This window comes from Mesocricetus auratus, unplaced genomic scaffold (genome assembly GCF_017639785.1).
Source record: "Mesocricetus auratus isolate SY011 unplaced genomic scaffold, BCM_Maur_2.0 Super-Scaffold_100010, whole genome shotgun sequence".
Lineage (NCBI taxonomy): Eukaryota > Metazoa > Chordata > Mammalia > Rodentia > Cricetidae > Mesocricetus > Mesocricetus auratus.
Window position 1 is genome coordinate 43,115,213 of NW_024429194.1, and position 20,693 is coordinate 43,135,905.

The window sequence follows — 20,693 nt, forward strand, 5'->3', positions numbered from 1 at the left end:
GGTGATTTGAAATGGGCACTGAGAGCGCCTTTGCCCATGTTACCAACACCTGGCCCGTGATGACAAGAGGTGCCTCACTCAACTGCAGCACCTACATTGGCTTCTTGAGGGAGCAGGAGGAAGAAAGCTGCTAGTAGGAGCATTCTCCCTCATTCCTTCCCTCCCATCTTAAGAAGACTGTTCTACGAGAACCAGGGAGAAACCGCACAGTTATTATGAAACAAGAACCAGGGAGAAGCCGCGCAGTTATTATGAACTGCCTGTGGGAATCCTACTGCATCATTCTAATGGCGGAAAGCGTCACACACGCATACACACCAGAACTGTGGCCGAGGATGACAGCATTACATTGTAGAAGAGCAGAGGAGAAGGGACAGTGGTTGTTTTGTTTTTTTCACTATCTTTGGAAAATATAGAAAATATAATCTGCTAAGGAAGGATCTGGGAATGTGAGATCCCTAAGAACACACAATTCAGTGGAGAAAATGGAAAGATTTATCACTTTACTGTGAAACAAGTCACAAGATGGTTATGTGATCCATCCCCTCTACATACTGCCAGAACTGAGGAGCCAGGTTTTTTGTTTCTTGGTTTTGTTTTTCTACTGCTGGGACAAAGAGATTGAGAAGAAAGACTTATTTGCCATACCGTTTCAGAGATTGCAGTCCATGGTCAGTTGGCTGCTCTGTTTCTGGGGCGTGGCAGGCAGAGCATCACTGTGCAAGGGTGTGACCAAGCGGAGCCGCTCAGCTCAGGACAGCTAGAAGGCAGAGGGCGAGGCACAGAGACGATGGCAGGGAGGGGAGAGAGAGAGGGAATGAGAGGGAATGGTCCGGCTAACAGGTTTTCTCCTTCTGCTCGATTCCTTCTGGACTCCCAGTCTGTGTTCTGACTCATTCACTGTCCGTCTTCTCCTTTAGCAAATCCTTTCTGGAGATGCCCTTGTGGGAAGGCGAGACCTATGCTTCACTTATCTTCTGGGTGTGTCTCAATCCAGCCAAGAGTAACCATCATACACAGGATCCTTCTTCCTCCCCACTCTTTTTAGAGGAGTCATTATATCCATCCATCTATTCTGTTTTCCAACTGGTCTGGAACCTGCATTCACCAGCCTAGGTCCAGGGCCTGATGAATACCAAGGATATAACATGTGCTCAGCAAATATTAGTTGGCAGATTTAAGGAATAAAGCGCTCTTTACAGAGTAGCCGTGGAAGGACTGAGGCCCCACAGGTATCGACAACTCTCCTTGACAGAGTGAAGTTTAAGTGGGTGGTGAAGGCTTTGGAAGGGTGGATAACAGTTTTTCTGACTGAAAAGAGAAAGAAAATGAATTCCTGCTGCTAAGTCTCCTCCAAAGACTTCTATTAGGCAAGGATAAGCGGGCATAGTCTCATCCCGAGCGTGCAGGCTGTGTGGAGCAGCCGGGATGCTCTTGGTTACAAGTGACTGGAAATGCGGCTTTACAGGGTTGAAAATGAAGGGATTGATTATCACATCCCACAAGAAGTCCTGAGACAGGCAGCCTGAAGCCATCCTTCCTCAGTGTGTCAGCTTAGCTTTGTGTGTGTGTACGCAGGTGTGCGTAGAGACCAGAGGTTGGCACTGGATGTTCTCTGTGGATTTCCTCTTCTGTTGTCTAACTTACGTATTGAGACAGGATCTCTCTTTGAACTGGGAGCTCTCCAATTAGTTAGACTGGCTAGCTCACAAGCAGTTGGACCCGCCAGCCTCCACCTGCCAGACTTGAATTCTAGGCATACAATGCTATACATAACTTTCCACGTGGGTTCTAGGGATCTGAACTCAGGTCCTCATGATTGTGTAGCAAGTGCTTTTCTCACTGGGCCATCTCTTTGTCGGCCTAGTTCTTGAGTGCCTATGGGATATACCTGCAGGATGCACACACCTGCATTGCGCGTATCTCACGTAGACAAATCACTGTCCACAGGAGAGACAACGGTTTCTTCTGAGTTAAACCTTTATCACGAGCCCCTTCATGACTTACTTCCCATTCGTCCTCTCTTCTTGGCCAAGATTGCCGCTCATGTGCACGTGTAATTCTAATCCTCATAAGAAGGAAAGCAATGTGGTCATGAGTTATAACCCACGGCTTGAATCAGATCTCCTTTCTTCTCTCAAGTACATGGTATGAAGGGAGTCAAGGAGGGGTATAAAAAAATGAAAAACCAACCAGGGTTCTATGTGGAAGGAGAAAGGAGAGACAAGCTGCAATAGTGTTTGCAACAGTAAGCCTGGAGAAGTGGAAGGTTCTGCTGTGTTTTCCCTCTCCCAAGTTCATGTGGAAATCACTCTACTATTAATAAGTGGGATGTGTAAGAGGTGCTGAGGCCAAAGAACCTCCCCGGTGATGAACAATGTGGAGCACTTGCCTAATGTGCATGAGGCTTTGGACTCCATCCCCAGGAGGAAAAAAGCGACCCAGTCTCAGATATACTTTCAAGGCTATGGAAATTGAAGACAGGCCTAAGTTGTTTCCTGGGTAAAATGTCGCCTAATGCTTTTGCTTTCTTATGCACTTTCTGTTTCTCTCCTTTGTTATTCTACCTCACTAGCCACTCATTAAAACAAGCAGAGTTTCAGTGGAGAAGTGTTATGTACAGAGTGTACATATGGACGTAGTTCATAAAAAAACCTTTTGACTAGACCTGAGGGCACCTCGGGTGGACAGCTATTCCATGATGACCTGGTAGCTTGTAGCCACTTACCACTTGAGACAGGTTCTTTCTGGTTCTATGTCCTTCACCTGGCCTGATTCTTCTTCCTAGGGCATTCTTACTCCATAGCAGACATTGAGGAATGACTCTTTTGACCTTCATCCCATCCCTCTAGAAATCTAGTTGAAGAGACTGGAAACAATCAAAGAAGAGACTTCTAGATTCACTTGCAGCTAGGGTATAGTTCTGAAATGCACTGCCACCCAAATGTCTTCAGTGAGATGTGACAAGCAGAGCAGAAGCCTTCTACTGTTGTTGCAGGCAAGTGAGGTTAGGGAGTCAACAATAAGAGGCAGCTCATGGTGCTGGACTTGGCATCTCTTCCCAACGGCCAGTCATCAGCTCTGAGAGTGTGGGAGGCAGCCACAGAAGTAACAGTGCGATGTCTGGATCATGGCTATTGTGGTCAGCCCCTGAACTCAGTATACCCGGGGCGGCCATCTGATTTCCACCTTTCCCGTTCTTTCCACGGTTGCATAAGTCCATGTTTGAGTCTTAGTACTAAATCCTTCTCAGCTAAAAATACTCAGAGTGGTTTCTATGCCCTGTACTAAACCCTGATGAGTTACTCAACTCATATTCAGTCTTTCAGTTAAGTCTGGGTCTTTCCCTGAGGGCTCAGTTTGGCTGAGTGCTCCCTGTAAACTCCCACAATGCCCTGCTTTGTCAGACCATCTCCTTCTATGTTCTTGAAAAGTGATGGATTCACAGCAGGTGGGGAATCATTGCTCTTGGCTTTGTGTTTTGGGGTGCAAGGTTGGGAACCCAGGGCCTTGTATCAGCATCAGGGTTAGTGTCAAGACTTAGGTTCTGATCGCTGGTAAGTGGGCAGAAAGAATGTAAGAGTCAGAGAATGGGGAAACATGGAGCAGAAAGATGTTTTCTGGTCATCTGCACACCTGAACTCACTGCATCTGAGGCTAGCTACACAAGGCATGTACAAGATTAGGCCCAGCAGCATTTCATCATGGAGGGGAGGAGGCTGACGGAGAGGGCAATGGGCTGTGAAACAGCTATAGTTTATAAATGTATGAAACGGTCAATTCAAAAAAATTAAAGAACCAAGTTTTGAAACCCAGTATAAGGAATACTCTACCTCATGCCTAGTCTGCTAAACCCAGGCACTAAGTTGCATTTACCTTTTAAACTGGGTTCCAGATGAGCCGGGGGTCCTCAGCTCTCCCTTCTTTTCACCTCCACGCAGAAGAAAACACAGCAGAACGGAAGGGGATTCCCGAACCAATAATCGTGAGATTTCCACCTCATGATTCTGTGACCCCTGTGCAGGGCCAGTCACGGCTAGGCTCGGCTAGGCTCACAGCTTACAGCCAAGCTTGCAATTGAAGGGCATATAAGCTTTGAAGTCAGAAACTCCAAATGGGAAGATATGCAGCCCCTCTGTGGGTTACATAGCTCATCGGAACCACAATTTCTTCATCAATAAAATGGGGATAATAATATCTAATCTTCCAGGATTCTTGGGGAAAAAGAAATTCTGCATGTAAAATGATAGCATGATATGGATATGGGAGGCACTCAATTGGTGTTATTGGAGTTGTCACTGGTCCTGCATTGTTCTATTGAGTTTTGTGTTTCCCTTAGCCTGTGCAGACTCACATGCAAGTAGCCTTGTTCTGACAGTTCCATTTTACACACTGATGTAAGGAATACCTTTTTGCAGAAGGCCCACGGGGTTCAAGTTTGTAGCTGCACTGAGGAAGAAGCAAAACTATTTCTTTTCCTAGTGGTTCTTAGCCCTAGATAAAAATGAGAATCACCCAGAGAATCGAAAATCAACCGGCAACAAAAGAAACCCGAAAACACTATCTACGGCCCTCAAGCAGAAATCCCGGCTCCATAGGGCCCAAGGTTGAGGGGGTTCTTAAAGGTCCCTGGGTGATTGTAACACGCAGCTGAGAGCTGTTGATCAATGTGGGAAAGATTACCTCTCCACAACCTTGGGAAGAAAAAGAAAGCTGCTTTTACCCTTTTATAATCTTCACTGTGGTGTGGGAGGGGAGAAGACGGAAGATTAGAGTGGGATTTCTCGACTTGTATGAGCAGAAGACATTTTCATTACTAAGCTAGGAACATGGCTCACGTGTTTCGTCTGGTTGGTCTCAGGGTTTCTCATCGGAAAGCAGCTGATGCTACGGGAAGAGGATTGAACAAAGATGCTGCAGACATGTGAGGAGCTTGTCTGGAAATACCCATGAGTGTCAAGTTGGCTGTGGATGGCTCGCTTGTGCCAGGACCTGTGTACACAGGTGACTGAGGATGCCAGCTGTATGCCCTTTGGTCGGGACAAGTGGCGAGCCCTGCTTTGGCATTCGATTTAGTACTAAGTGCCAAAGATAACTGGTGACAGCTGGAGTGTGTTCGGGGTAAAAGTGTAAACACCCCAGAAACCTGGGGAGACAGGAATGTGGAACGAACCTTAGAAAAAGCTAGTAACAGTCACAAAAGTATGTAGACTCTATGGGGACTAAACATGATTCCCATCCCTTCACCCTACAAATTTGATTAATTTCTGATGCCAATTCTATCAGATAGTTAAGGGTTTCAAACTCTTCCCTACAGACATGAAGGAGGATCTGGAGTTGGCCAGTGAGTTGCCCAAGAGTGCAAGGTGAGCTAGGGCAAAGCCAAAAATTTGAACTCACTCTGCATTGGACAAAGTGGGGTCAAGCTCATAAAGTAAGTTCACCTCAGCTGCCACTCTCTGCGAAGCTGTAGAATGGACTGTTGGAAGTATGTAAAGTTAGCACAGCATTCCCGCCTGGGTTTTCAATAGATTGAATAGTGTGCAGAGAGCCTGGCATAGGTCTTACAGACCTCAACCCTTAAGAGATGTAAGCAGGAAGATCCTCCAGAGTTCAATGTTAGACTGTCTCAAAAACAAACAAGCAAATAACCAGGAAGTAAATAAATAGTACACAAAGGCTACCTGCTAACTCATTTCTAGAGAATTCGAGAAGAATGCATTTGGAAAAAACATAGACTATGATTCAAAATGTATAACTTTTCCCTATGACAAAATATAAAACTAATACTGTTTTTGCTGTTGTTGTTTTGGTTTGGTTTTTTGAGACAGAGTTTCTCTGTGTAGCAGTCCTGGAAGTCCTGGAACTTGCTTTGTAGATCACTCTGGCCTTGAACTCAGAGATCTGCCTGCCTCTGCTTCTTGAGTGTGAAGATTTTAAAAAAATAATTTATTTACTTTTATTTTATGTGCACTGGTGTTTTGCCTGCATATATATCTGTGTGAGGGTGTGACATCTTGGAGCTACAACAGTTATTAGCTGCTTTGTGGGTGCTGGGAGTTGAACTCAGGTCCTCTAGGAGAGTGGTCAGTGCTCCTAACCGGTGAGCCATCTCTCCAGGTCACCACACCTGGCAAACTAAATATTTTTTTAAACTTATAGAATGCCATACATTTTAAAATGAGATAAGTAGTGTTATCCCCCAAAATTTCAACAATTAAACATAACTTGAACAATAATTTAAGTTGAATTTCATGTATTTGACTCTGTAGAAATATGTTTAATATGGCAGTTATCAGAAATGTAATGTTTGTTTAAGTGGCTTTATAGAGGGACAGTTGGTAGAGCCCCAAGTGCTTAAAAATTTTATCTTTGGAGGACTTCAGAGCTAGAGGCAGGTGGCCCTCTGTGATTTTGAGGTCAGCCTGGTCTACAACCCAAGTTCCAGATCAGCAAGGGATACACAATTGGACTCTGTTTCAAAAAACATAAGAATAAAAACAAAATCTAAAAAACAACAACATTGTATGTTTGGACTGATAAGATGGCTCAGTCGGCAGAAGAGCTTGTGTGCAAACCTGAATTTGATTGAGAACCCATGGTACCATGGCATAATTGCACCAGGACATACACCTACAGTATTAATAATAAGATTAAATTGAAAATATTTGTATGGGCTGGTAGAGTATCAGTGATAGATAACTTTCTTAGGATGTGCAATACTGTGTTCAATGCCCAGTGCCAACATACACTCAACTGGATCTTTTTGAAAATATGTGTTCTAGTTCATCGTATAATAAATGGAAACTCAGAAGAAAATTTTCTATTTTAAAAATAATTTTAAAAATTAAGTTTTAAACAATGCATTTATTGTCTATGTACGTTCATGTGTGTGGGTTTATACTCCTGTATGCCTGAACATTTGGAGGCCAGAGGCCCATGCTGAGTTTTCCTCTACTGTTCTCCACCTTACTTTTGAGACTGGATCTCTTACTGAAGCTGGAGCTCACCTATATGACTAGACTGGTAGGTCAAGAAGTCTCTGGAATCCTTAGTTAGCACCAGGATTATACGAATTCTCCACACCCAGCTTTTAGTGTATGTTGGAGATCTGAACTCAAGTCATATGCTTGCAGGGAAGATACTTTATGCCTGAGAAATCTCTCTAGCCCCTAAAGTAACTCATTAATTTGATAAATACAAATTGTATATATTTATGACTAAAACATGCTGTTTGGATATATAGCTTCTGGGATGGTTAAATCAAGTAATTTTAACATATGTAATATATGCTTACTTCTTTTTTTTAAAGGCAAGGTTTCATGCATCCCAGGAAGGCCTGTAACTTGATAGCAGGCAAAGATGGGTGACCTTGAACATTTGGTCTTCCTGACTCCTCTTCTGAGTGCTGGGATTATAGGCATGAGCAGTAGTTTTAGATGGTATTGGGGATTGAACCTATGTCTTAGTGTTTGCTAGGCAACCAACTGAGCTACATTTCTAGCCCACATGCTTACCCTGTGTGTGTGTGTGTGTGTGTGTGTGAGAGAGAGAGAGAGAGAGAGAGAGAGAGATCCCCCCCATGCCACCACATAACAGATGAATAATGGGGACTGTTCTCCCATTTGCCTCAGGTGTTGATGGGGGACAAGAAACAATGTTCTTAGCTGCTGAGCCGTTGCTCTAGCCCCAGCCAGCACATTTTAAAATAATATACTTTAAAGTAATATATGAGGAAAGGCAAAATTAAAATAATACAAAAAGATATACACTTTTTGGTTTTGTTTTGGGACAGAAAGCCAGTGTAGCCCAGGTTGTCCTCAAATTCAGAATCCTCCAGCCGTTTTACCTCTAGAGTGTTGGATTTAAAGTTCTGAGCCACACCCAGCCAATGTTTCCTTCCATTGCCACAGCTATTACTTGGGATCTTCAAGCAAAAGTCAGATTTTTATTGTTGGTTAAGAATCGAGGTTGCCAGAGCAGTGGATGATAGCGTTCTAGTTAACCAAGTGTAAGAACACGAGTATTCTGGCTAAATTCCAGTGTGAGTGGTTTACATTCTCCAGCTTCAAAATAATTTTTATTATTAGCCAACACTTGTCCATCCCAGCAACATACACAACACAAAAGGGTAGAGGCCTCCCTTGGCATGTTGGCAGGCTGTCATACTTTCCACTCAGGGTTCCCTTTTCTGACGGCTGTGGCATAGTTTTTCACCCTCCACTAATTCCAAGCCTAGGATGTTTGTAGACCTTGAGTGCCAAGCAGTTACTAAGAACAAAAGGGGTTAAATATGAGCACCTATAGAATTCTGGGGGAGCAGAGCAATTCACATTTTAAACATTTATTGATAGCCGTGATGTCCGTGAAGTTTATTCTTTTTTAAACTCTGAATGAAATTAAAACAGTTTCATTTGCGTCTGTTGATAAACAGAAGGTGGGTTTTCTGCCTATACAAACGGCACAGAAAATTACAATAAAACCCAACAGATCTCAGCCCCTGAGGCCAGTCCCAAGTCTTTCAAGTATCCCTGGGCCTTCTCCCTATTTCAACTTTTTTTTTTCCCAACGGAAGAAAGGGATGAAGGAGCAGTATACAATTGAAAGCCTCTTCTTAAGCGTGTGAGTGAATTTCAAGTATGCTAAACACCTCAGTCTCCCAACCTAATTAGAACACGCAGAAAAGCGTCATTTGTGGGACACTTAAAACTTGCAGCATACTAACCCATCAGGAGAGCGCCCCTGTGTGTCCCTGAGTTGACTACGCGCAGCAGGTCTTCCCGAGGTCCCAGCTGCACCCCTTCTCAGGGTGTCCCAACCTTGCCAGAGTGCACAGCAGCTAGCCCCGGGTGACCCAGCACCCCAAGCCATACGTTGTCCTAGCTCAAGATTTTCTCTGCGGGCGATTTAGTACCTACCAGGGATTATAAACCTCGGCTGCTAAGGACTAGTATTTCTAGTGACTTCCAAAACGGAAAGAAATTCACTCTCTTGTCACTACAGTAAGATTTTGTTGCATATCTGAAAGCGCAAAGCCTGGGCAATATCAATATTTCCAGGGGAGAGAGTGGTGGTGGTTAAGATTGTGAACGTCCAGCTTCTGGTTTCAGATTCCAGGTTAGCCATTAGAACGCCTACTACGTACCAGGAGTTGGCACAGGGAGGAGCACAAGTTTGTCAAAGTCTCTGCCGTCTTGCTAGCTCGACTGTGTTCGTCAAGTTCTGAGGCGTTCCGGTCTTAGAATCCTACGGACTCCAGACCGCGTACCAAGGTGTAAACGATTAACAAACACGCGGTAGCTCATTAGGTACTGGCGCGTTTGTGATCCAGCACAATCAGAAGGGGGGGGCAGGTGAAATTGACCTCTCAGTTCTGCTTGTTTAAAAGTGCCGGACCTCGACGAAGACGCTTAGCTGGAGAGAGGCCCTGGAAGCAGGCGTTCACAAGCCAGAGTCTTCCAGGAAAGTGAGCCCGATACTGGCGGGTAGCCACCGAGAACTCCACAAGGACTTAGGACCAGGTTTCCCGCCCGGGTTCTCTAGGCGGCTTTATTAGCATTGACCACGCCCTCATCACTCTCCCGACCCACTATTGGCTGACGCTCTTCCGCTGCCCGCTCCGGGCGGGGCCTCGGGGCGCTCCGGGAGAGGCCCGGGCGGCCGGGCGGTGGGCGGGGACGTGCGGTGCGCACGGTGGGGCGGCCCAGCTCGGGGCAGGGCGGGAGGGGGCGGGCCCGGGGCGGGGCCTCCCGGCGGGCATTAGAGGCAGGTGACCCGGGCGGGGCGGGAGAGGGCAGTCAGCCTGTGCCCGTGGCTCCGCCGCTGCCGTCGCGCACCGCTCGGAGCTCACTGGAGGTGGGCGAGAAAGAGTGCGAGAGCGCGGGGGAGGAGCCGAGCGGGGCGCGTCCTGAGAGCGCCGCCACCGCCCCCCCGGAGTCCGCTGGAGCGCGGAGCCCCCTGCAGGGGAGGCGGCGAGCGGCTGGCGGGACGCGGCGGCGGGCGCGGACCATGCAGTCCCGGCCCGGCCAGTGCCGGCTGCTCGCTGTGCTGTGAGGTGGCCGGGTCCCCTCCAGCCGCCGCACCCCTCCGTCTTCCAGCCAAGTGCTGCCCGGCGCCCTTGCCCTTCGTCTGGGCTTCGGGTCACCGGTGGAAGGCACGGCCTGCCCCTGCCCTGCTCTGCCCGAATCATGCAGGGGGCCCCGAAGGAAGAGAAGGCGACTGACCGGCCCGCGCCAACCGTGGTCGTGGGGCATCCTGCTCTCTGAAACGCCCCCCACCTGCTGCCATGTGTCGCCGCCACAGGTACCTAGCTTGTCGTTAAACTTTTCCAGCTCTGGCCGGATTCGGAGTCTCGGGACGGAGGAGCCCGACTGGCTGCAGACATCTGCCGCCCAGCAGGACCCTCAGAGGTGAGAGCCCGCGTCTTCCCCTAATCCCAGTTCTCCCGGTTCCTCTGTCCCTTTCTCGGGGACTGGGCTCTCTGGCCCCAGGCACAGCCTGCAGGGCCGGGCCAGGAAAGCAAGGCGAGCGCGGGGAGTGGGGTGCGGGGAGTCTGAAGTTTGGTTCCTGAAGGTGGAGGGGAGGAAAGGAGTTAATGTAGAGACTGGAGACCGCGTACGGAGACCGAGTGGTTGGCGCTCCTCTAAGAGGAGTGGTTGCGATTTTTCTTCTCCCCCTGCTTTCTCTTTTAAGAGTTGTGTCCTTGGAATCGGAGCCCTAATCGTCTCTCTAGCCCTATCTGGCGTGGAGCGCTGCCGGCGGAGGCAGCGCCTTCCCCAGGCAGTTTATCTTTGGACGGATTTCTTTAAGAGAAAAAGAAACCAACAGGTTGCCAGCCCGGGCGTCACACTCAAGATTCCGGAGAGGGGGAAGCCGGGGCCGCGGATTCGTCGGTCAGCGCCGACCCTTGCGGGCAGCGGGAGGCAAGGGGAAGAAGGGGGCGATGGCTCGGCCCGACCCGTCCGCTCCGCCCTCACTGCTGCTGCTGCTACTCGCGCAGCTGGTGGGCCGGGCAGCGGCCGCCTCCAAGGCCCCGGTGTGCCAGGAAATCACAGTGCCCATGTGCCGAGGCATCGGCTACAACCTGACGCACATGCCCAACCAGTTTAACCACGACACGCAGGACGAGGCAGGCTTGGAGGTGCACCAATTCTGGCCGCTGGTGGAGATCCACTGCTCACCGGACCTGCGCTTCTTCCTGTGCTCTATGTACACACCCATCTGCTTGCCCGACTACCACAAGCCGCTGCCACCGTGCCGCTCCGTGTGCGAGCGCGCCAAGGCCGGCTGCTCGCCTCTCATGCGCCAGTACGGCTTCGCCTGGCCGGAGCGAATGAGCTGCGACCGCCTCCCTGTGCTGGGCGGTGACGCCGAGGTTCTGTGCATGGATTATAACCGAAGCGAAGCCACCACCGCGTCCCCCAAGTCCTTCCCGGCCAAGCCCACCCTCCCAGGCCCTCCAGGGGCGCCATCTTCCGGGGGCGAGTGCCCCTCCGGAGGTCAATCTGTGTGCACGTGCCGCGAGCCCTTCGTGCCTATCCTGAAGGAGTCACACCCTCTCTACAACAAGGTGCGCACCGGCCAGGTGCCCAACTGTGCAGTGCCCTGCTACCAGCCGTCCTTCAGCCCCGATGAGCGCACGTTCGCCACCTTCTGGATTGGCCTGTGGTCTGTGCTCTGCTTCATCTCCACGTCCACCACCGTTGCCACCTTCCTCATCGACATGGAGCGATTCCGCTACCCCGAGCGCCCCATCATCTTCTTGTCTGCGTGCTACCTGTGTGTGTCGTTGGGATTCCTGGTGCGCCTGGTCGTGGGCCATGCCAGCGTCGCCTGCAGCCGCGAGCACAGCCACATCCACTATGAGACTACTGGCCCTGCGCTGTGCACGGTCGTCTTCCTTCTAGTCTACTTCTTTGGCATGGCCAGCTCCATCTGGTGGGTCATCCTGTCGCTCACCTGGTTCTTGGCGGCTGGCATGAAGTGGGGCAACGAAGCCATCGCAGGCTATGCCCAGTACTTCCATCTTGCTGCCTGGCTCATCCCCAGCGTCAAGTCCATTACAGCGCTGGCACTAAGTTCTGTGGACGGGGACCCTGTGGCCGGCATCTGCTATGTGGGCAACCAAAACCTGAACTCGCTGCGTGGCTTCGTCTTGGGCCCACTGGTGCTCTACCTGCTGGTGGGCACGCTCTTCCTTCTGGCGGGCTTCGTGTCGCTCTTCCGCATCCGGAGTGTCATTAAGCAGGGTGGCACTAAGACAGACAAGCTGGAGAAGCTCATGATCCGCATCGGCATCTTCACTCTGCTCTACACGGTGCCCGCCAGCATTGTGGTGGCCTGCTACCTGTATGAGCAGCACTACCGAGAGAGCTGGGAGGCGGCCCTCACCTGCGCGTGTCCGGGACCTGACGCTGGCCAGCCGCGCGCCAAGCCCGAGTACTGGGTGCTCATGCTCAAATACTTCATGTGCCTGGTGGTGGGCATCACGTCGGGAGTCTGGATCTGGTCCGGCAAGACCCTGGAGTCTTGGCGGCGCTTCACTAGTCGCTGCTGCTGCAGCTCAGGGCGGGGCCACAAGAGCGGTGGCGCTATGGCCTCAGGGGACTATGTGGAGGCCAGCGCCGCGCTCACCGGCAGGACCGGGCCGCCCGGCCCCGCCGCCGCCGCATACCACAAGCAAGTATCCCTGTCCCATGTCTAGGAGGCCAGGAGGCCGAGGCCCAGGGACAGTGCCGGAATTGAAGGAGGGGGTTGTTTTGCTTGGTAACTTTGTGAAGGTCACTTCCGTTTACCTTCTTGGTGCTGATGCCCCCTCCCTGCGCGGCTTGGAGAGCGAAAGAGGCCGGTTTCAAGAGAGTACCTGTCCCCAGTTTCTACCGGAGGGGGGGCTCGACTCACGTGCAGTGTATTCTAGTTTGTACTTCTTACTGCCTTTAGAGGAACCCTGTTTTTAATTTATATGTATTTTAATTTTTAACATTGTTGCATTTTGGCAACAATTTACCTTTGTTTTGGGGGCTTCACAATCCTCAAGCAGGCATTGTAATGAGATTACCCTCGGTTCAGGTTTGATTGGACTGTGTGGTTTAAATTGGGAAAATATATTTCCTATACGTGTCTTTTTTTTTTTTTTTTGTGAACAGTGAAAGGCTGCTGTGACTGGGAAGGTGTGGAGTGTCTTTTATTTTTTTTAAGGTTAGTTTTTTTCCTTACACTGCTAAAAACGTCCAGGACACTTAGAGGCCAGAGGCCATCGGCCAGTTCTGTGTGTAGTCCCCTCAAGACCTCCCCGGGAATGCTGAATGATGTGGCTAGGACTATCCCCAAGTAACAAGGTTAGGGAGCTAAAGATTTTTGTGAGCCTCCTTAACCTGGCTCAGCAAGCGCTGCCCTCTTCAGCCTGACCGGAGCCATTCTCATTCCTAAGAGTCGGCTCCGTGTCTTGAATGTGTTAGAGGTGGTATTCTAGAGCTGGACGTACACATTGGCTGTGGTGAGTGAGAGCCTGAGGGATGGCGATTGGTTGAATGTGAGTTCTGAAGCGGCAAGGTGACTGGCGAGGGGGTGAACTTTGTGCCGAAGAGGGAGTGGGTGGTTCTTAATGAGCTCCAGTGATCACTTATTATCTTTAAAGAAACTTGTGCTACAAATTTCAGTCAAAGTAAAGCCACTCGCTTCTTCTGGAAGTACTTAGGAATCCTTGCTAAAGGGGGCTCTCTTTTAGATTAAAGGACAAAAAACGGATGTGCTTCCAGTAATTAAAGTAAGTTCCCATTGCTGCTTATCTGCTCCTCCCCCCTTTATCATGCTAAACACTCTTTCTCGCTTTTCTTATTCCTCCTCCTGGAGAGCGGTGATTAGAAGCCACACCCACCCTCCAAAGAGGTGCAGCAGCCCGGGAAGGGAGGCTAGTTACCTGAGAACAAACATTGACTTGGAGGAAGGAAAACAAGTGTCCCTGAACTCGGAGCTAGTTTAAAGCCAGATGACCCCAAAGCAGCAACACTGTCCCCTCGTAGTCTCTGGAAAACACACAAGATCCATAACTTAAGCTTTGTAATATGGGGCAGTTGTAATGCCTCTGCGGGAGGGACCATCCCCCCACCCCTGCTTTCTTTTCCTTTTCTGAGAAAGCCAGCATTGGAAAAGTCTGTTTGCTTTCCTAATCTGTTTAACCATTCATTCACTAAGAGTGTGAGGCCAATTAAAGAAGTGACAGTGCATCATCAGCCCGCAAGTGCCGGTGGCCAAGACGGAATTTAGGGAGCTAAAATGGCCAAGCAATTAAAACCAGCTGGAATCTAGGCATCCCGGTTTTCATTTGCAGCTAATGGGGGGGGGGGAGGAGCTAAGCCTGCATCAGCTTTACCTCCCAGGTACTGAGTGGAGAAATGCATAGTTCCCACTGGGAATTTAAATGCTTAAGGTCCGACTCTTAAGGTTACTGGGAAGCTGTTCACATTTGTAAAATGTGATGCTTGAGCCAAAATGAAAACTTAAGTGGCTTCTGCAAAACCTCGTACACCTAGCTATAAAGCTCTGTGAATGTCTTATTCTGTTTATTCAGAAACCCCTTCCGGGAAACTCAATAGGCTCCCTGTCTCAACACCACTTCTGCTGTTTTTCAAATGAGGCCCTTTTCTTATCACCTTGACCTCTTGGCTTGTTTAGCGTGTCTTCCCAGAATCTGCTGCCCGAGCCAACTGTGCCTAGTTTGGGTTGTTCTGTCTTCATGAAAAAGAAAATTGTGGAGGAATCTAGAAAAGTCATACAGTGTTTCTAAAAGTTGAGGGATGAAGTGGATGAAAGTGATTTAATTCATTTAAAAAAAGGATTGTTATTTCATCTTAGCAACATACCAAAGCGGTGGGGGGGGGACGACGACAATTAATTCCCTTTGAAAAATAAGAAAGTTGAAACCGATGTGATACTAAGGGATGGGCTACGTAGGTTTGGAAGAAGCCTCAGAAGTCTCTTTTGTTTCTGTCCTCATCTTTCCTCTTTTCTTCTCTCCTACCCTAAGGAGACAAAGAGAGCCCACCTGCTTCCCTGAAGCCTTACTGACGGCGGCTCTAGTCTGCCCTAGGGGAGGGGAGAGGGAAGCTGTGTGTTCGGATGGCCACCTCCTGTTCCCACCACACATTTTCCTCTACTTTGCATTTCTGTTGTGATAACAATAAGTGAAATGACATGAAGAGCTTTGGGGCAGTCCGGCAACCTCTCTGCCAGCTTTGTGTAGCGGGGAGGAGTTGCGCTGGTTTCAGCTCCAGTGTGCACGGTCGAGCTGCCTCACTCACCTCTTTGAGCACTATGATGCTGCACAGGTTACAGGGTGAGGATTTAGGTAGTCTGCAGGGAGAGATGGGACCTCAGTGACACCAGTGGCCAAATGTTAGGGAGGTGTTTTTCATTTTTATTTAATTTTATATCATTTCCCTCCTCCCGTTTTGAAGTTGTCTAAATTGGATGGAAATCATTTTTCTTGGTGCCTTAATTGGTTTATTCTTGCAACCCTTTTGTCATAGTTTGATGTGACCGTTGCCAGTGACCAGGGCCTGTGTGTATGCCTTGTGTGTAATTGTGCGCATGTACAAGCTTAAATAATGTGCCGATGGCACTTGTTCTAAGTTGGTATTCATTAGGCTGTTCCCTCCTGGGCCAGGGCAGCACTAATCTTGACACCGGCTGCCAGGAGACAACATCATGGATCATACACTGAACCTTAATAACAGCATCCGTGACCTGCACTGGCGAGTGTAGAATGGGAACCCCAGAGCTAGAAAGCACAGTTGTGTGTTTTAATGAACTACTGGTCCTGCTAAGGACGCTTCTTTTCGCTTTTGTGCTCTACAGAAAGACCAAGGGGGGTAGGAGGGACAAAGCTTTGAATAAGTGCTTTCTAACACCGAATGTAGCAAACAGGACTGAGCACATCACAAATCTAGGCAGGTGTGAGGTGTGATGGCTAAGAATTGCCTGCTGCCTCTGTGTCCTTTCTTGTCTCCGAAGTCCAATCAAGTGATCCTGGGAAAGAAACAGCTTGGTGACTAACCTGATTCAAACCCTCAGAATCTTCTGTAGCCTGTAGCTGGATGACAATTGCTGGATTTTTTTCTTCATCCAGGATAATGTCTGTCTGTGGTACATCATTTTAAGACAATACTAATTCATGTTATAAACTATGTATAGTATGTATGTTTTGTGGATGTGTATATACGTAATATATATTATATATACATATATATATATATGAGAGAGATTTAGTGACTTTTGATACGGGTTGGTGCAGGTGAATTCATTACTGAGCCAAATGAGGCACATACCGAGTCAGTAGTTGGAGTCCAGGGCATTCAGTGCTGTGTATGGTCTGCATACATGTATAGTGCCTATCCCATGCAGTAAGAACCATCGTTGTCATGCCAAATCCAGCACTCACACGTCAGAGCCAGCAATATTTTATTTGTAGACAATCAGCTTGAATCTATAGATTATGACTGGCAATGATTATAATTCTGAATCCATAACACTAGCAAAAGGTAACCCTGAGTATCTTGAAGAGAGGTTTTTTTTTTTTTTTTTTTTTTTGTCTTGTGCCTGGAAGTCAGTACAACAGCAATTGTATGTGGTTATGTTAGTCTCAAGATCCTTAACTTGTTGACCTTATGATTTTGGAAATTTTTTGTATTATATTTGTGGGAAGGTAAAATAATGGTTTAAGATTTTTATCAAATATGGAGATTAGTTATTTATGAAAAACAAAGAAATGTCTATTTTTGTTTCTTTGTTCCCAGTTCATGTAGATAACTTTTTAAAATGCATTAAAGCAATGGTGAAGAAAATACAATAATGCTGTACTGTCTTTTTCCCCTTTATGGAGAAATGCCTTGGTTTCCAAGAGTATCTGAGATGCAGAGTCTAACTTGGTCACCAGATGTCTCAGATAGCCTTAAAGTATACACAACTGAATTTTCATCAGATAATCAAATTCCAGTCAGAAGAGGAATACATTTCCCTCACCTGTGCTTCCTGCGTTTCTCCTGCTTATACTGCAGTTTGCTTCATTATTCATTTGAAGAAATGAAGGGTGCTTCGTGAAAGATCAGAGGCATGGTCTGACTGTTCTGTTTGACAGACGTGTGTGCATTGCACCTGTTTGATAAGCTGCATGCTGTGTGTGTCTGGATGAGGGGCAGGTGTTGAACTCAAATAACTTCAGGTTGGCAGCCAAGAAGTAGGACCACAGTTCACTGAGAATGACACCCAGTTCCCTTCCCCATCCCCAGGTAATTTGACTGGGTGTCAGAATGCTTATTGGTGGACTGTCTTGGCAAAATTCAATGAGTCTATAAAGTAACTGTACCTCATATTCCCCAGCGGTGCTCTCAGGCATTGTGGGGAAATGTGAAGGAAACATGGACTTAAGGCTTTAAATGTATAGGGCAGAAATATAATAATGGCTACTTAATCCAATGTCAGTTTGTATACAATGGACTTCAGTATATGGCAGGGAGGGGGAGCCAGTCTGAGAAACAGAGAACAACATCCCGCCGAAGGGCAACTACAGTTCACATGGACAGGACTCTAGCATGTCTCCTCCTTGGCTTCTCTTGGCTCACTGTCACCCAGTGGAGAAAGGGGGGATGAGAATCCGAAACTAGAGCAAGGGCAGGGAGCATTTACACAGTTGGAGAAAAGGTGCCCTCCCAATCATTGGCAATATCACCATTCCTTTTTTTTCTTAATGACTCAATTTACAGAGTTCTTTAGTTTGTCAATATGGAAGCTTAGAGGGAGAATGATTGTGTGTGTTTGGATAAAGGATACAGATTGATTGTTAGTTCAAATCCCAGCTCTACTACTTACAAGCCCCGATCCAGGACACTTTTATTCCAGATTTCTCATTTGTGAAGAGAGAATAATAGCACTTATGTTTGGGGGTCCAGAAGCTTTAGAAGGTTAAATCAGGCAAGGTAAGTAATGCTAGGAGTCCGCAGCTGTTCCTGGTGTGGAACGGAGGGGGCAGCTTTCACAGGGCGTCAGTGGTGGCTCTGAGAAATGCACTCCAGTTTCAGCCCCAGGGTTGGAGATTTAGTTAGCCCTGGGACCTCAGGTGGGTTTTGCTTTTATAAAGATACTTAAAGCCAGGTGTTGGTGGTGCACGCCTTTAATCCCAGCACTCTGAAGGCAGAGGTAGGCGTATCGCTGTGAGTTTGAGGCCGGACTGGACCGACAGCCTCCAAAACAATACAGAGAAACCCTGTCTTGTAAAACCAAAACCAAAACCAAAAAAAAAAAAAAAAAATTAAATCCGGGAGTAATTATGTAAATCTAAAATTACTCATTTAAAAATTGCATGGATAATTAAGAGTCCTTGTTTGCTTCTTCCTCACTTCCCCTAATGCTAATAACCTTTTTTGTGTTTTGTTTTGAGACAGGGTCTCTATGTAGTGACAGCTGTCCTGGAACTCTAGACCATAGGCTAGCCTCAAACTCAGAGATCTACCTGCCTCTACCTCAATTGCTGGGGTCAAACATGTTAATGTCTTAACCATGGTACATGTTACAAAAAGTCAATGCTGGCCCTTGTCTGTGAACTCTAGACAATCAGACTTCACACTAGTGTTCTGGGATCCAGCGTTCATGATACCATATTACCTTTCGACAAGGACTTTGAGCTGATGAGAGGTAGCTGCTATTGAGAAATCAAATATGTAAGTGACTGCCTTAGTTATGGAAGTGCACTGCTGAGTTGGCAGCAGCTGCTCTGGGGCATGGACGGGCTGGTCCAGATGAGCTAAGGAGTAGTTAACCTACAAACCATAGAAAGCCTGCATTTCCTTGAACCTGGCGCCAATCGAGGGCTTTTATGGTCACCAGCATGAAGCGTGCCATGTTGGACATTTGCCAAGAAGATTACAGGTGACAAAGCTGGAATGGAGTACAGCAACAGGCTCTCAGGGACTTGAGCCAGGTAAGGAGTGGGTGTGGTGGGGAGGATGGGGGTACAATGAATCTCAGCCTTTGGGGGGATTAGTTCTACTAGAGAATAACCAGAGACTTCAGGTGGTTTGTAGGGTAAGGGAATGGAACAGCAGGGTTTTTAAAGCCATCATACTCAAATACAGTATTTGCTGTATCTTCCTGTGGCTCTTTGGTTCTGGGACTACCACTGAATTTCTTTGGTCACAATGAAGCTGCCCAGTTTTTTGTTGTTTTGTTTTTTAAGATTTATTTATCCTGTGCAGTGTTCTGCCTGCATGTACGCTTGTCTACCAGAAGAAGGCACCAGATGTGGTTACACATGGTTGTGAGCCTCCATGTGGTTGCTGGAAATTGAACTCAGAACCTCTGGAAGAACAGCCAGTGCTCCTTAACCTCTGAGCCATCTCTCCAGCCTCCGAAACTGCCTAGTTTTTTACAGCAGTTATGAGGCTAGGCTTCTTTTTGTTGTTGTTTTAACAGCTTTTAAAGACTATCTGAACTTTTCCCTTTTAAAAGAATGTTAACTTTTCACTGGAGTCATGATTCCTCTTCTATACAACTTTATATCCCTTCCTGCACCCTAAAGACCTCAAACCACAAGGTGGGATTGCTAAAGTTTTTTTCACAGAAAGTAAAATGTTCTCTTTCTGGCAAACCCACTTAAAACAGCTAAGTGAAAAGAGCCCAAGAGCCCAAGGTTGCTCTGAAGTAGTAGGGGGAAGTGCCCTGTTTTATCCTTTGTGGCATTTGCTGGCACGGTATCAGGCCTCCAGATAGGTTAAGTGGCTGGCAGACTGGAGGTAACCTTATGCTGGACTCGTTGACCCATACTAGGCGCACAGTTTGCATAGAAAGTAGCACTTCACCTTGGGGTATTTCTCCGCTGAGTGCTTTCTTTCCAAATAGTACTATCTTAAGAATGCAGCTTCTGGGTGAAGGACCAGGCAGGCAAACCAGTCATTTTAAACATGGCTGGAGTGAAGAATGAGTTGTGAAAGGTTTTAGCTAGCCTGCATAGCTTAGCTTATAAAAACAGTCTAACCTGATACCTGGTTGTTAACACCGACTGACGTCTTTGCATCAGGGAATGTTGCATTTAGGGACATAAGAAACTAAACCAAGCTGAGCTGTCATAAAACCAAAGTTCTGTGTTGTTGAATTTAAAAAGCAGGAAGTGTGGAAGGATGGGCTGGGTTGAAATCTGATACAAAGAAATCTAACCATAAACGGAGCGAATTACTAAGCAGCAGCACTTTTCAACCTGCAAGAATGGGAGTTTTACTGGGGTCAAACACGCATTTCAGATCTATCTTTTCTGCATAATGCAATTACCACACACCAGTCAAATCTCTGTCAGTGTGGCACAGGACTTTAATCTCAGCACTCTGGAAGCAGAGGCAGGAGGATCTCTGAGTTCAAGACCAGCCTGGTCTACAGAGCAAGTGCCAAGCCAGTGAGGCCTGCATAGCGAGACCCTGTCTCAAACATTCACAGCCTGTTATTTGGTAGGCAGTCTTACAGTAGTGACAGAAGGAAATTTTCACTTTAAAACATGTTTCTCGACGGGCAGTGGTGGTGCACACCTTTAATACCAGCACTTGGGAAGCACAGGCAGGAGGGTCTCTATGAGTTCAAGACCAGCCTGATCTACAAGCGCTAGTTCCAGGACAGGCTCTAAAGCTACAGAGAAACCCTCTCTCAAAAAACCA

At 47.6% G+C, this 20,693-nt stretch overlaps 1 protein-coding gene across 1 annotated transcript; it reads left to right on the top strand.

Annotated features, from left to right (window-relative positions):
* Positions 1-9,777: 9,777 nt before the first annotated feature.
* Fzd5 (frizzled class receptor 5) lies at positions 9,778-16,843 on the top strand. The gene is made up of 2 exons (XM_005070567.4): positions 9,778-10,409; positions 10,693-16,843. The coding sequence occupies exon 2, from the start codon at positions 10,943-10,945 to the stop codon at positions 12,701-12,703; it is 1,761 nt and encodes a 586-aa protein (XP_005070624.1). The 5' UTR covers positions 9,778-10,409; positions 10,693-10,942; the 3' UTR covers positions 12,704-16,843.
* The last annotated feature ends 3,850 nt before the right edge of the window (positions 16,844-20,693 follow it).

What these genes read in the sequence shown, in the direction of transcription:
- Fzd5 (XM_005070567.4), top strand. Translation starts at nt 10,943, where the DNA reads ATGGCTCGGCCCGACCCGTCCGCTCCGCCCTCACTGCTGCTGCTGCTA.